This window comes from Chlorocebus sabaeus, chromosome 22, assembly GCF_047675955.1.
Source record: "Chlorocebus sabaeus isolate Y175 chromosome 22, mChlSab1.0.hap1, whole genome shotgun sequence".
In the NCBI taxonomy this organism is placed as follows: Eukaryota; Metazoa; Chordata; class Mammalia; order Primates; family Cercopithecidae; genus Chlorocebus; species Chlorocebus sabaeus.
This window is the reverse complement of record NC_132925.1, coordinates 87154383-87171123: the sequence shown is the minus strand read 5'-3', so window position 1 is coordinate 87171123 and position 16741 is coordinate 87154383. Positions and strand designations below refer to the sequence as shown.

At 39.5% G+C, this 16741-nt stretch overlaps 1 protein-coding gene across 50 annotated transcripts in view; it reads right to left on the bottom strand.

Annotated features, from left to right (window-relative positions):
- Positions 1-16741, bottom strand: part of PBRM1 (polybromo 1) — a 145719-nt gene that overhangs the window by 65247 nt on the left and 63731 nt on the right. For all 50 annotated transcript variants that reach the window (XM_038003822.2, XM_038003824.2, XM_038003832.2 and 47 more), the window contains 4 exons: positions 14298-14574; positions 12022-12127; positions 7148-7790; positions 1436-1647 (listed from right to left, as the gene is read on the bottom strand). In XM_038003822.2, coding sequence (XP_037859750.1) covers positions 1436-1647; positions 7148-7790; positions 12022-12127; positions 14298-14574 — 1238 coding nt within the window. The remainder of the gene's footprint in view (positions 1-1435; positions 1648-7147; positions 7791-12021; positions 12128-14297; positions 14575-16741) is intronic.

Sequence of the window (16741 nt, the reverse complement as noted above, 5' to 3'; positions counted from 1 at the left end):
GCTTTCAAGATTTTCATCAGTTTGATGATGATGTATCTAAATGGGGCTTTCTTTGTGTTTATCTTACTTGAAATTCTTGGAGCTGTAGGTTAATGTTTTTCATCAATTTGAGAGGCTTTCAGTCATTATGTTTTCAAATCTTTTTTTCTCCTCCTTTCTCTTCTCTCCTCTGGAGCTCCCACTATAGATCTACTAGGAAACTTGACACTAGAGGTTGTTCCTCTCTTTCTACAGCCAATGACTTAGGTGAAGGTTGTAGTTAACTACCTCAAGCCCATAAGGATATACCATGTGCTGACAGATCTGTGTATAGGTTGGGAGATGCACTCAAAGTCGCAGTCAATTTTCAAGGACCCCTTGGATTTTGCTTTTCACCAGGTTCTTTTGCATCTTCCCCAACAGCATGTGTAGGTTTTCCAGTTGGCTGGGAATGTGTGGAGAGCTTATCTCAGTCCTTTTACAGATGTCTAATTTTCAGAATATTCTTTAACTTGGATCATCATCTTGGGCCATCAAAGTTGCAGCTTTACTCCATGCATTTCTGCATCAACCACTTTTAGCTGACAAAGTCACAGATTCCCCCCTCCTCTAAACCCCACACATATATATTCACTGTCTTCCTGAATGAGTATATCATATATCTCCTTTGGTGACAAAGCTGTTGGTTTTGCAGTTAGTTCTATGCTGGCAAAATTACTATTCTCACCAACCAGGTTTCTTTCCCTTCTCTTTGGGGAAGAGAATGCCATCACTTGTAAGAATTTGCTTCAAATCAATCTATTTTGTTTTCTTGCCTAAGGGAAAAAAATCTATGCAGGAGATTTGATGCCAAAGATTAACATAACTTAAAAGTCACATATTCTAGGAATCTATGTGAACTTCAACTTTATCAGAAATGATCCAATTTGTAATCGTAAGATCCTGTTACCAAAATATTTTTAAATTCTGGCAAGTGACCCAAAGTAACATTTTATAGTTTGATACAATTAAACTTTTCTCCAGGTATGTGATTCAACCAAAATATCATCTACTTGTCTGGTCCAAAGTATCTACGAGGAAAGCAATGCTACTGTATGATGTGGTAAAAACTGGATGGACTCACTGTTGAGAATGCTTTCCAGTTCTAGCTGGCCTGCTTAGGTTTTGATCTACCAATAATATAAAGAGGCATTAAGCCCCCACACTTGTGAATTAACTGACTCTTTTCCTGGAATGCTAGGATAACAGCTGTGCCACAGGTAACTTTCAATCTTTCCCAGGTCTGATGACCAAATTGATAACTATAAAAATATTTCCATCTCATTGTGCCTACTCTAATATAGTCAATACCCTGAATTTTCATTCATACAAACAGGACTCTTTTCCACAGCTAATTATGAGAACAGCTACAAGACAGTACATTTCTTCATATTCAATAAAATGAAAAGAAACCAACCTCTTTTTTCTTCTTCTCGTTTTAGTTTATCTTCCTCTATTTCTTTTGGCAATTTTTCCTTTTTCTCTTTCTCCACATCATTATGCAAATGTTTTGTGGTATAGCTGAGTGCCGGTGAAAGAAGAATCTCTCCATTTTTGCAGAGTTCATCACGAATTTTAATAAAAAACTGCTGAAGTTCTACCGCATCTTCATATATTTCTGAATCTGTCCTATAACGGCATCAAGAGTATCCACTGACACACAAGCTGTTTCTTTTAAACACCTCAATTATGTTAAATTCTATTAAATGCTTCTTTAATTGATATAGTGGTATTTCTGTACAGGTCTATGAAGAGTATCTTTCTGAAGTTTGTTAAAACAAAATCCGAAGTGTCATTTTACCATGGTAAGCCTCATGGCCACCATTTTCCTTTACTTCAAGGTTCACTTCTTGTACAGCTCATGTAAAAGGAAAGGCTTCATGTATTTTCTCCTGGAGATACATGGCACATGCATTAATTGATTCTGGCAGGGGAAAGTGGCTGCCAGAACCAAGAATTGTACCAAGTTTCTACAATATGTTCAACACTTATTCGTATCCATTCTTTGCATTTTTACTTTCTCTTAATAGCAGACCGGTGTGTTACATAATAGGCTCTATTTTCTTCCTTTTGGTCCTACATCATGGTTGCCTAGGCTAGTGAGACCCTGTGAATATCTGAACCTAAAGCAAAGCCATGAAGGCATTCTATAATGGTTAGAGGCCTCAGAGTTAGTGTTCATTTTAGTTTCCCAGAAATAACTGTGTAATTCTGGGGAACCAGCAAAGGCAACACAGTGAAAGATGGAAAAAAGATTATCTATGTCATACCCAGAACTTTTCTGAGTCTCTTTCTCATTTATGAAATAAGGCAGCCAGGCATGGTGGTTCACACCTATAATCCCAACGCTTTGGGAGGCCGAGGTGGGAGGACTGCTTAAGGCCAGGAGTTTGAGACCAGCCTAAGCAACACAGCAAGACACTGTCTCAACAAAAAATCAGCCGGGCATTGGAGTACACACCTGTAGTCCTAGCTATCTGGGAAGCTGAGGCAGGAGGGTCACTTGAGCTCAGGAGTTCAAGGGTGCAGTAAGTTATGATGGCACCACTGCATTCCACCCTGGGCAACACAGCAAGACCCTGTCTCTTAAAAAAAAATCAACAAATAGGCCAGTTGTGGTGGCTCACACCTACAATCCCAGCACTTTGGGAGGTCACGGTGGGCCAAAATGGTTAACCCAAGTCTCTACTGAAAATATAAAAATTAGCCAGGCATGATGGTGCACATGTGTAATCTCAGCTACTCAGGAGGCTGAGGCAGGACAATCGCTTGAACCCGGGAGTAGAGGTTGCAGTGAGCCAAGATTGCGCCACTGCACTCTAGTCTGGGCAATAGAGTGAGACTCTGTCTCAAAATAAATAAATAAATAAATACATACATACATAACTAAATAAATAAAATGTGGGGAGTGGGCAAAATAAACTTTAGACTTTAGAATTTTGACTGGAGGAAGTTTTATTACTGTTTCTAGTCCACTGAGGTCTGAGGAAGGTTTACATACAATTGTTCTTATTTTATTTTATTTTTTAGGCTGGGTCTTGCTCTGCCACTCAGACTAGAGTGCAGTGGCGAGATCACAGCTCACCATAGCCTCAACTTCTTGGGCTCAAGCTGGCTAATTTTTAAATTTTTTGTAGCAACAGGGTCCTCCCTATGTTGCCCAGGCTGGTCTTGAACTCCTGGCCTCGAGTGATCCTCCCACTTCAGCCTTCCAAAGTGCTTAAATTACAGGTGTGAGACACCACAACTGGCTGGCTTAAATAGAATTCTATTAACTAAGAATACCAGAGTCTAAAAACTTATTCACAAAACTAACCACAAAGGTCTTAGCAGTTACAGAGACATTCTGCTCAGAGGAGTGTGGCCAAGTTAGCCGCCTGTTGATACATGACACTAGAGCATCAAACTTCAGAGAGGTCCCCAGAATGCTGCTCTTCATCAGCAAAGATGAACTGGCAAACAATTAAAAGACACGATCAATAACCTAAATGGGTATTTCTGGAAAGTTTTTTTTTTTTTTTGAGACGGAGTTTCATTCTTGTTGCCCAGGCTGGGGTACACTGGTGCAATCTCAGCTCTGCAACCTCTGCTTCCCAGGTTCAAGCAATTCTCCTGCCTCAGCCTCTCAAGTAGCTGGGATTATAGGCACCCACCACCATGCTGGGCTAATTTTTGTACTTTTAGTAGAAACGGGGCTTCACCATGTTGGCCAAGCTGGTCTCAAATTCCTGACCTCAGGTGATCCTCCCGCCTTGGCCTCCCAAAGTGCTGGGATTACAGGTGTGAGCCTCTGTGTCCGGCCTTGGAAAGGTTTTAAATATCTTTTGGGGTCACAGAAATGCTAATACTTGTAGGAAAGCAATAAAAATAAAACTTACCAAGGGAAGACACCCCTGAAACACTTTTTTTTCCTTCTTGAGATACAGTCTCACTCTGATGCCCGGGCTGGAGTACAGTGGCACGATCATGGCTCACTACAGCCTCAATCTTCTGGCTCAAGCAATCCTCCCACCTCAGCCTTTCGAGTAGCTGGGACTATAGGCATATGTCACCAAGCTTGGCTGATTTTTAAAATTTTATTTTAAGTAGAGATAAGGAAGGTCTTGCTATGTTGTCCAGACTGGTCTCAAACTCCTGAGTGCAAGCCATCCTCCCACCTTGGGCTCCCAAAGTGCTGGGATTACAGGTGTGAGCCACTGTACCTGGCCCCTAAAACACAATTTTATGTCTGTTTTCTGAATGATGATATTTGAATTCTGCTCACTTGAAATTAAAGTTCATTTTATAACAGTGTACAATTTTAAGTATAAAATTAAAAGTGAAAATTTTTGTAAATTAAAAGTAAAAAATTTTTGTAAATACCTTTCATGGTATACTGAAAGGGCAGATCATAATTCCATCATATCACATGGTTTAGAAAGGAACATTTTTTACAAGAGTCACTAAGCACCTACCATACGCTTTCCTGTTTATTCCAAGTACTATAAAGAATTTATTAATCTAAGAGGTCAGGTGTTCATTGAATGTGCAGGAGCATAAATACTCAAGCTGGAAAAACAACTCTAAATTCCCCCTCAATTGCTACGTAATCTTTTTATATAAGGCAGACATTCAGCAAAAGGAAATAATTACGAATACAGAAGGCCCTTAATGCTTCCCTTGTTTGTCTTCCCACAGGTCCCTTTTACCTGCAAGGGGGTCAGAGTGTTTAGTCTGGGAATACTGCCAGCAGTTTAGGAAAGGCAGCAGCCAACTGGCAAGAGTCAGCACTGTGTTGTTACTAAATACTGTTGATGGACAAACTATTGTCCCCTGAGTGAATTTTTCTCTTGTTATGTCTCACTGTTCGGATTCCTTCTATTTTAGCCTGTGAAGTCCTAGGTGACGCTGGGTAACAGTGGTGGGTAGGGGTAGGGGTAAATGGTGATGAAGCATGAAGACTCTTAAGAGATCAACATGGAAATCTACTGTATGGAGACTTCACTGAACTTATGAACTAATATTTCTGGGATGTCTAGCTTTGTTACTGATAATAGTACTGATAATAGTAGATAAAGGCATAGTTTATCCTTCACTAAATTGATGCATCCCCATCAATTCTTATTAAGTACTTATTCTTAATAAGTACTATAAGCAGTCACAATACTATCTTCTTTTACAAAGTTAAGAATGGCTCCCTGTATGTTTTTCTTTTAAATATTTTTCCTAACTATTAAATTACCAGGATCCCTTTTGTTTTTCAACAAAGCTCTGGGCATGAGGGTAAAACTGTGTGCACCACTATCTCATAAAAATATACCTTGGACTCTATCTCCCAGGCCTCAAAAGCAAAAAACAATCATGTCAACAATGGGAGAATGAAAAGAGCTAATTTCCTAGAGATACAAATCTTAATTCTTAAAATAAACATATCATCTATACAACATAAACAAATAATAGACAAATAATCATTGAAAGACTCACAGAACTAACACCAAGATGTAATGGGGCTAAGCAGGGAGGGGAGGAAGGGAGGGGTATTAGACTTAAGGACTACTTAAGCCAAGAACAAGAACAGAAAGAAGTCTAAGCTACATGAAAGTAGAGTTTGTTTTGCCCACTGGTGTATTCCATGCATCTAGAATATGCTCATTAATTGGTAGCATCTCCATAAATATATGTTGAATAAATGAGTAAATCCAAGAGTTTTTGACTGCAAGATGTCCCTCCATCCTTCTCCTTATTTCTATCCAATTGCTGAAGCACCATATTATTAAGGACCATTTCTTAAAGGTGTCACCCATGGGCCTCACCAAACTGGCCCCAACTCTATCCCTGTCTTTTAAACATACCATATTCATTTCCTAATTCCATTCCTTTGCTCATAACATTCATCTTATTTGAAATATCCTCTTGCCTACTCATTTGAACCCTACCTATCCACCCATTCTTTCCTGATGCCTTATGCCTTATGCCTTTTTAGGAGAACTGTGGCCCACAGAATTCCTTACATCACCATCTTTACTAAATATCAGGTTGTGATATGTTGTTTCATGTCTGGAATTATTTTTCCCTTAAGCATAAGTCCTGGCCCATCCATCAGACTTCAAGCTTTTAGAGCACAGAGCTCAAGGCTTATCATCCACGGCCATGCTCCATGACTTGTCCTAGTAATTGGCTCAGGAGTAGCTCTCTGCAGTGAAGAGCAAGACAAGTCACATAGAATGGCTATCGTAAGGGTTAGAGATTGCCTTCATAAAGTGTTTAGCATGGTGCTTTACAAAGAGTTGGTGCTTAATACAAGCAGCAAATGTTACGATCTTCTTTCTTTTATTTGTGAAGATACTGAAAGCAAACACTACTTGCTTTTCTTTAAAGGTTCAGAGCAATTTCTGACTTCATAGATTCCCTAGCTGGCATTACACTGCCCAAAGGTCTAGTTCTAAACATGGTAAGTTGTAAGCTCTAGGAAGGTAAGGTTTGTATCTTTATTTTTTTATATTTTCCCAGCTGTCTCCAAGAGCACATATAAAATACACTATAACTGCTGAGTTTAATAGTCAAGTTTGATATTGATATGCAGCAAATATATATCACAGATAAAAATTAGAAGGAAATTTAAGTTTAATGTAAATCTAAATTTGCTTCTTTTAAAACATTTAATGTCTTCAGCAAGCTCTCTAGAAACCTGAGATTAAAAAAAAAAGAAGCCCTCTGAGGTACTTAAAATGGTGATCAAATTTATATCAGTCTACCTCAGGTCAATACCTTGGAGCTATTTTATTTAAAGCAGTCATGCACTGAAGCCAAACCTTAAAAGAAAAATGCAGTTACTATTTCCAATTGGAAACATTTATCTTTTTATAAAATACATTCTGTGAAAGGCTGTATTTTAAGTTTATGCTTTTCAAGAGACCTTCCATTTTGTCTTCCTCCTCACTGGCCTTAATCTAGATGACTTAGTGGTGTGCCTTCTCTCCCCCATAAATACTCGATCTTAAGAAGTTCTGGCTAATTAGAATTCAGAATAGCATGCTACCAACTACAATCACGTACGTAAGTGGAAATAGTACATCAAAGCAATATTCTTTCATCTGTTTTGTATTAAATAGCACACATCCTCAAAATGAAAATGGCTTTGAAAACATACCGATTCATCCTTCTTGCCCGTTCCAATACTTCAAACATATGCTCTTGAAATAAATCAAGCCGCCGGTAGCGATTATTTTCAACATTCTTCCTAATGATGTCAAATGTAAGGGGTGGTTTGTTAGGAAAGTTGGGATCCACAGCAGGAATTTCCGCTAAAGAATCACTGTAGCATCTTCCCTCATCATCCTGATGACTCATGACTGACACAAAAAGATTGTGGATAAGCTCTTGAATCAGCAAAGTCACATTTGGGACATGAGAGTCCTCATCTCCCTCCAGGTCTCTGCGTGTTTCAAGCAGGACTTTGTGTAGTACAAGAGCATCTTTGTAGATCAAAGACTCAGGCTCATTGTATGTACATGCATTATTAAACATCATGACAAAGTCCTCAACCATAGAGTCAATATCTTGGTACTTGTTGGCCATCATGTGACTTCGAATTTTTTCCATGTCCATGGGCTTTTTAATAGTCAGATAGTAGTCAGGCAACTCAGATCTAGAGGGAAGCCTCAGAAATATGGCACTGAGGCGGCGACCTCTCTTATCAGTATAGTTCTTTACAGCTTCATAGACCTCATTTAGTTTCTGCTGCATTGGAGTCATGTATTTTGATTTTTTAGGAGAAATGCCACTCTTCCTACCTAAAGAGAGAGACTTAAAGTTAAATGAATAAAATAAATGAACCTAAATTTGTATACAGATGGTAGCATAACCACAAGCTACGATTCCAAATAATTTGTAAAACCCAGCAATTAGCATGTCTATAGTGAAATATAACCTGCAGACAAAAAAGAACTAAAAAAATTTTTTTAACTGTTTTCAGTAATCATATTTTTGATGGGAGACTAAGTACTGTAAGGTTGAGAAAGCCGTGAATAAGGAATAAAGAAAATGAGCAGCTATGTGACATTCTATCACCTCTGGTATCACTGAGAACTGAGATTTTCATCATGGGATAAAAAGAGATAACAGATGTTAAAACACAGGACATTAATAATTACCTTGAGGCCTTTAATCTCAATTGAAAGTATCACTATGAACCTATGATGTATTTTATCTTTAAATATAAGCATACGAACAAACACATACAAATTTCCTAGCTCTCTCCACTGAAAATCGTACAAACAATGACTACATCAGTAGCAGTATAGCCCACACTAGAGTTGTAAAATATTAATTCCAAATACTAATGTTGATGAACCCTCACCTTTTAGCAGAAACACGAAAAAGGTAGGGCTCCTTGGCAAATGACTGATTCCCAGTCTGGTATATCTTCAAACACTAGACAGTAAAGAATCTATCAATGACTTCTTACCATGACTTCATGTCAACAGAATATAGGAACCATCTGGGCGTGGTGGCTCATGCCTGTAACCCCAATACTTTGGGAGGCCAAGGTGGGTGGATCACCTGAGGTCAGGAGTTCAAGATCAGCCTGGCCAATATGGCGAAACCCCGTCTCTATTAAAAATACAAAAAATTAGCCGGGTGTGGTGGTGGCACCTGTAATCCAAGTTACTTGGGAGGCGAGGCAGGAGAATTGCTTGAACCCAGGAGGCAGAGGTTGCAGTGAGCTGAAATCAAGCCATTGCACTCCAGCCTGGGCGACAGAGCGAGATTCTGTCTCAAAAAAAACAAAACAAGAAGAATATAGGAATCAGCCTGAACCAGCCTGAGTATCAATAACGGCAATAACTTCAATCACAACTCAGCCACATGTTTAAGTCTGGTAGTTCTTAATAATATGTATAAACAAACAACAAAATGCGTAAATATTGAAGGATGTTAGTAAACCAATGCATATTTTGAAAACTGGTAAAGGGGAAAACAAAATAAAACAAAAATCAAGTCTTTATCCTTTCAAAAAGCAAGACACACACATGAAAAACACTGTACCACTGGCTAATCAAATATCAGATAAGGCAAAGTTTCTCTAGAGCTAGTAAGGAATAAAATTAAAAACGATCACAATTTTACATCCCTTTCATGAATTAATAATTAATGAAGTATGCAACAACACCAGTTAACAGAAAGACATAAATAGATTTCACATGTACCTGATGGAAGATGATATATTACCTATGAAGTCGGGTTTTCTGCCAAAGGGAGAGGATAGGGGATCAGACCTCAATCTGATCAAACCTCTGGCTCCAACTACCAATTTACAGGAAATGCAAAGGACAGAGGAACACATGAAAGTACAACAGAGTGGGCCAGGAGCGGTGGCTCATGCCTGTAATACCAGCACTGTGGAAGGCCAAGGTGGGCAGATCACTTGAGTCCAGGAGTTCAAGACCAGCCTGGCAACATAGCAAAACCCTGTCTCTACTAAAAATACAAAAAAAATGAGCTGGAAGTGGCGGCGTGTACCTGTAGTCCCAGCTACCTGAGAGGCTAAAGTGGGAGGATTGCTTCAGTCGGGAGGTGGAGGTGGCAATGAGCCAAGAATGTGCCACTACACTCCAGCTTGGGTGACAGAGTGAGACCCTGTCTCCAAAAAACAAATCGAAACACAAAACACACAAAAAACCCCACAACATATGGATGCAATCAGCAAAATCCAGACTATGGGAAACTATAGCACAAATCTAATTTCTTCAACAGATAAATAGTAAGGGGTGGAAAAAGAGAGAGATGGAGGGGAGTTTACAGATTAAAAGAAGTATTGGGCTGGGCACGGTGGCTCACACCTGTAATTCCAGCACTTTGGGAGGCCGAGGTGGGCGGATCACGAGGTCAGGAGTTCGAGACCAGCCTGGCCAATATGGTGAAACAGGACTGAGTCACCTCCCTGGCCACTGTACTTTACATTTATATATGTTTGAAATTTTTCATTAAAAAACATAGAGAAATAAAAAGGGAAGCCAGGCACGGTGGCTCATGCCTGTAAACCCAACACTTCAGAAGGCAGTGGCAGGAAGATCGCTTGAGCCCAGGAGTCCAAGACCAGTCTGGCCAATACAGGGAGACCCTGCCTCTGTTAATTTAAAACAAACAAAAGAAATAAAAAGGAAATTAACATTCCACATAAAAAGCCCTTTTTTCGGCCGGGCGCGGTGGCTCAAGCCTGTAATCCCAGCACTTTGGGAGGCCGAGACGGGCGGATCACGAGGTCAGGAGATCGAGACCATCCTGGCTAACACGGTGAAACCCCGTCTCTACTAAAAAATATAAAAAATTAGCCGGGCGAAGTGGCGGGCGCCTGTAGTCCCAGCTACTCGGGAGGCTGAGGCAGGAGAATGGCGTGAACCCGGGAGGTGGAGCTTGCAGTGAGCTGAGATCTGGCCACTGCACTCCAGCCTGGGCGACAGAGCGAGACTCCGTCTCGGGGGGGGAAAAAAAAAAAAAAAAAAAAAAAAGCCCTTTTTTCCTGAACTTTAAAAAATGCATATGTGAATTTATGTATTTAAATATAATTTAGATAGTTATTGTTAAACTATTATTAGTCTCTTATGCAATCCATTCTAGTTAAAAGATACTGTGTTCCTACAAAGTGGAATGAAAGTTTTACATTTCTTCAAACCTTCTGTATGCTTTTACAATTCCATGAAAAGATAAATGCCTTAAAAAGGATTCATTGCTTAGCAGTAAATCATACCCAAATCTACTACTAAATTTAGTTGATAGTCATTTCAGATAAAAAAGCTAGTCCGGGCCAGGCAGGGTGGCTCACACCCGTAATCCCAGCACTTTAGGAGGCCAAGGTAGGCGAATCACTTGAGGTCAGGAGTTTTGACAGCAGCCTGGTCAACATGGTGAAACCCCATCTCTACTAAAAATACAAAAAATTAGTTGGGCATGGTGGCGTACACCCGTAGTCCCAGCTACTTGGGAGGCTGAGTGGAAGGATCACTTGAACCTGGGAGGCAGAGGCTGCAGTGAGCCAAGGTCATGCCACTGCACTCCAACCTGGGTGACAGGGCGAGATGCTTTATCAAAAAAAAAAGCTAGTCTGTCTGTTTTCCCCCTTTCCAGCAAAAACGGCTCCAACGAATATCATTATCAATTGCTTGGTATCTATTTTATTTACATATTTTAAAGAAGACAGAAATCTCTTATCTAGTGGTATTAATAACTTTTGCTGTCTTCTCTTCGAACCTTTTTCTTCCTTTTTTTTTTTTTTTCCCCAAGGCAGAGTCTCACTTATGAGCGCAGTGGTGCGATCTTGGCTCACTGCAACCTCCGCCTCCCAGGTTCAAGCAATTATCCTGCCTTAGCCTCCCAAAGAGCTGGGATTACAGGCATGTACTCCCATGTCTGGCTAATTTTTGTATTTTGAGTAAAGATGGGGATTTACCATGTTGGCCAGGCTGGTCCTGAACTCCTGACCTCAAGTGATCTGCCCACCTCAGCCTCTCAAGTGCTGAGATTACAGGCATGAGTCACTGTCCCTGGCCTTCTCTTACAACTTTTAATAAAAAAACCAACCACAGACTACACTCAAATGATAGAGCTGAGTCTAGTACAGTGGCTGGACATCTCTAACTTCTCTGTCTAGTTGGAACTGTTGGGATTCATTTTTAATTCTAGTAATTGTCAGACACACATATCAAGAAAAGAAATCTGCTACTATATTCTTACAGCATTATATGTAGAGAAAAATCTATTTTTACTATTTAAAATTTACAAAATGTCTACTGCATTCAAGAAAGTAAACAAAACCTCTGACATTATATTTTACTCCCCACATGCTTGTCACAGTTTAGCTACTTAAAATACAGTAAACAAGAGGGCTTGACAAGAAGGAAGAACTCCATGCTGGAGTACAGTGAGTTCAAATATATTCATCATTTAATTAAATATTACTTCAGAAAAATCAGCAATCTCTCCTTGATAGACTAAACTAAATAACAAAGTGTGAGGCTGCCTTACTCAGCTTGAGTTTGGGAGAAGCCATGTCATCATCATCAGGCAATGGGCCCAGCTCTTTCCTTTTCTCCTTGAGTAACTTCTCCAGGATATGTGCATCGTTGTACACCTACATTCCAAAAATATATTTAAATTATTCTTTAAAAACTTTTTATTAAGGTATAAAATGCATCCATAAAGAAGTTTTAAAAAGACAGTTTAGGATAGTTCGGAGCTTAAAGAAAACCAAAACCAGCCTCACTACAGAGCAATAAAATCACTGTATCTGTGGGAGAGCCTAGGCCTTAACTGGCTTGTTTTTAAGCTTCCCAGGTGATTCTAATGCACAGACATGCATGCTAATGTTTGAGAACCACTGTAGTAGAATCACTGCAGGTTTTAACAGAAGTTCTGAAACACATTTACATGTGTTGTTTTCTTCAAAAATTTTTCTTCTCCACTGGACACTCAAGGTAGCAGACTTAGGCCAATAGAAATTAGAGACTACAAATATCTGATAGTTGGAGAGCAATATCTCAATATCTTGAATTCCAAATCTGAGTTCAGTCTGAAGTTTCATCTATAAAAAAACAATTATCCTTGCTTAGGGATCTCTCTCTGAGAACTGAGCCAAGGGTGGTAATATGTAGTCAAGAACAACGTTACTCACCTTATGACTTTGCATCCATAGCTTCCTCCCCAGCAGATGCTATGTCCTCCCTTGGCCACCCACCAAAGCAGAGGAGCTGAGGGAAAAAGTGACCTCCCCTGTCTGGCCATCTCTCTTAAAGATGGCTTTTTCCTCTACCAGTGATGGACAAGTGGTATATTAGCCAGTGACACTGAGGACTGTGTAAACCCTTAATATAGAACCATTTTTTAAATTTATAAGCACCCTCAATGCATACTCTATTTTATAATCAAATGTAACTGCAGAGGGAAACAAATGATTTAAAAATGTTATTTTATTTCTGGGAGATGTAAAGTGGATAAAAAGATATCAAATAGAAAAAGTTTCAAAGAAGGGAGACTGTATCTTAGTTATACTGATAAAGAACTAAAAATCGGCCGGGCGCGGTGGCTCAAGCCTGTAATCCCAGCACTTTGGGAGGCCGAGACGGGCGGATCACGAGGTCAAGAGATCGAGACCATCCTGGTTAACACGGTGAAACCCCGTCTCTACTAAAAAATACAAAAAACTAGCCGGGCGAGGTGGCGGGCGCCTGTAGTCCCAGCTACTCGGGAGGCTGAGGCAGGAGAATGGCGTAAACCCGGGAGGCGGAGCTTGCAGTGAGCTGAGATCCGGCCACTGCACTCCAGCCTAGGCGACAGAGCTACACTCCGCCTCAAAAAAAAAAAAAAAAAAAAAAAAAAAAAAAAAAAAAAAAAAGACCTAAAAATCAAGATGCTTCGGCCGGGCGCGGTGGCTCACGCCTATAATCCCAGCACTTTGGGAGGCTCAGGCGGGTGGATCACGAGGTCAGGAGATGAAGACCATCCAGGCTAACATGGTGAAACCCCGTCTCTACTAAAAATACAAAAAATTAGCTGGGCATGGTGGCAGGCACCTGTAGTCCCAGCTACGCGGGAGGCTGAGGCAGGAGAATGGCATGAACCCGGGAGGCAGAGCTTACAATGAGCCAAGATGGCATCACTGCACCCCAGCCTGGGCGACAGAGCGAGACTCTGTCTCAAAAAAAAAATCAAGATGCTTCACAGCAAAATCAATTAAATCAATTATTTAGAGGTGCATTTATGGGAATAGCATGCTGATTTTTATATAATTATAGATTTTCTATATAGGCTGTCTTTGGAGAAGTATGGTCGTTGAGGATCGTAGTAATAATGATGATGAAAGATTTTAATACTATTGGCTTTCCTTTGAGTGCTTATTCAGTACCAGGCACTCTGCTAAATGCTCAGTATACATTATCTCTTTTAAATCCTACACCAAGTGTAGGTACTATTATTGTAAGTACTATTACTAGTTGATGCAAGTACTATTATTAGCCTTAATTTATAGATGAAGAAACTGAGGCTCAGGAAGGATAAATTACTCACACATGGATTGGCAAAGCAAAATTCAAAACTAGGATGTCAGATTACAAAGTAGGAACATTTAATCTTTATAATGTACTGCCTCTGATTTTAAACAATGAAGAAAAATCAAAGTATTAACCTAGTCACCAAAAAGAATAATCCAAGTTAAGCCTCTAGAGCTGGTCTCTCAAAATGCATTATTCTATAAGCACTCCTCTCCCCCAACAGGTGCCTACTTCAGTACCCCTGGCCCTCCTCACCTGGGAGCCCTCCTCGTTATAGTGCCTGGCATTCCGGAACATCAGCTTCATGTCTTCTATCATTCCCTCTTCACCTGCATATTTGTCATTGCGGATGTTATGCTCAATTATTTTCAAGTCCATTGGCTCCAAGATGATTTTATAATAATCAGGATAGTCCTTTTTGGATGGCTTAACCATAAATAGGTCACAAAGTCTTCTGCCTGAACCTGGCTCTCGAGCTTCAAGAACAACATTGAATAAGATTTTCATTCGTTGCTTTCTTATGTTCTTTTTACTGTTGAGAGGGAAAGTAGAAAAGGGGAAAAATTAGAATAGGTTCAGTTTTCTTAATACAAGGATGACCATAAAATGAAACAAATTATTTGTGGTGCTTTATAATGATTACAATTTATTGATTACATATGCCACAAACACAGTAACCATGCTGGAAGTTATAAGCAAACAGTAGGAAAATTTCCAAAATTGTTAAAACAGTGATTCTGGCAGGAGTAGTTAATGAACGCCAAATAAAATTTATAGATATTTCATGAAATGCAATGTTTGAAAAAAGATCCTCTCTGATACCAAAAGAAAATGGAATCATATAATCAACTGAGATATATTTTTTGTTTAAAGATGAGTAGAGCAAAAGTGCAATAAAACTAGTAATTCCCTATTGTTATAATATCCTCACTTCCAGGCACAAAAACAAAACAAAATAAAAAACCTAAAAAGAGAAGTGTTTCATCTCTTAAGACAAGCACTCCTGAACACTTGTGTATTTTGGTTGTCTGCAAACAAAAGGAGACTGTCTGCCAGACTAGTGTCTTTACAGTGGGTATGAGCCTCTCTTGCATTGATCCTGTCAGGGTCGTCCTTGCTCTCTCCATCAGCATTATTCCACAACTCCTACTTACTTTAAAGAATAAGTGGTGTGGTTAATCTAAGTTTTCTAGAGTAAAATTTCCATCCTTGAGCATGAATCCCTGTCTTGTTCTCCAAAATGCCCCAGTGAGATGTGATGCTGAGAAGCTGATTTAAGCAGTATGGAACATAGCATAAAGGACTACAGATTAGATTGAGTTCAAAAGGGCTCCAAGAGAGCAGATGGTCTACCTCTCAATTGTTGAGAAAACTGGCCAGATATTTTCTCTCCAAGGTTCAAAATACACTTTTTTAAAACACAGAAGGAAAAATCAAGAACAGTTGAGAAAATAAATATCTATCCTTAAGATTTTTAGGCTTCTCAGAAATACCTATCTTCCTAGCATTGTGGAACTCAAGGCAAACAAAGTGATTTAATTAGGAAAGAAACAGACAAGAGCCTGTTCCTGCGAGAGTTAGGATCATCCTCATAACTTGTGTCTTCACTCTGACTGCTTATTTCCTGCTCATTGTGGACCTTAGACAATTCCTGCCATTTCCTTTCCTCAGCACTTTTTTTTTTGTGTTAAATAAGTTAGTTAGGTGATGGCAAAATGTTAGATATTTCACCTAGTGGAAACTCCTTCTCCAAGGAGACATCCTGGGGCAATGATGTGACAGGAAGAGTTCTCTCATTCTAAGTCTTTGGCAAGTGGATAATACAAGGGAAGTTGGGACAAAGTTCCAATACCACAGAGCTCCACATCTGGGCAGAGATTAGAACACAGATGACTTTAACCTTCAGGAAGTCTCTAAAGAAAAATTTCAGAATCTGACTTTGAAGTCAGATGCGGTTTGATTAGGTCTCGCACGTGGGGTGGACTTTAAAAGGAAGACAGAGGAATTCCATTTTGAAGCTCTAAGTTTAGAGGATCTCTTCAATAAACAGGACAGGATGAAATTAGTCCTCATTGTAGCAATTTCAAGAGGCTTACCAGTTCAGTCAAGGCCCTGACCTGGACCAGGAGGCACTCACCCCATTTCCATCTGGGTTTCAGCACACTAAGACCAATTATCATTAGGTTTTTCTGTATGAAGCTACAAATACTCTCAGATGGGAGTAAATCTAGGGCAGATTTTTATAAGATTTTCAAAGAGGAGGAAAAGTTTTTAACTAAATTTTGCCAGTGAAGTAAAAGAAGGGCAAGCGGTTCATTCTTTCAATGCCTGTAATTCTGATACTTGGCAGCTTTGAGTGAGACATACCCAGAATGTGGAAATCTAGTTGTATATAAGAAATTTCTCTAATTTAATAACTGAAATTTACTGTTTTAGCACTCATATTACTAGTAGTATCCCTTCTCCATTTGTATCATTTATTCCTTAAGAAAAGGATGTGTAATTGATTTCCAGCCTCGAAGCAAGCAAAACTTCTATTACTAGAGTCGCTTATGACCTTCTTTGAAAAAATCCAGTTTCATCTTTTGTTTACATTTTTCCAGATCCTTATAGTGCCTTAGAGACTGAGAGCCACTGGCCCATTGATTTTAATCTGGCTGCCAGAAAAAACTCAGAGCCAACTTCATACTCTTTTATAA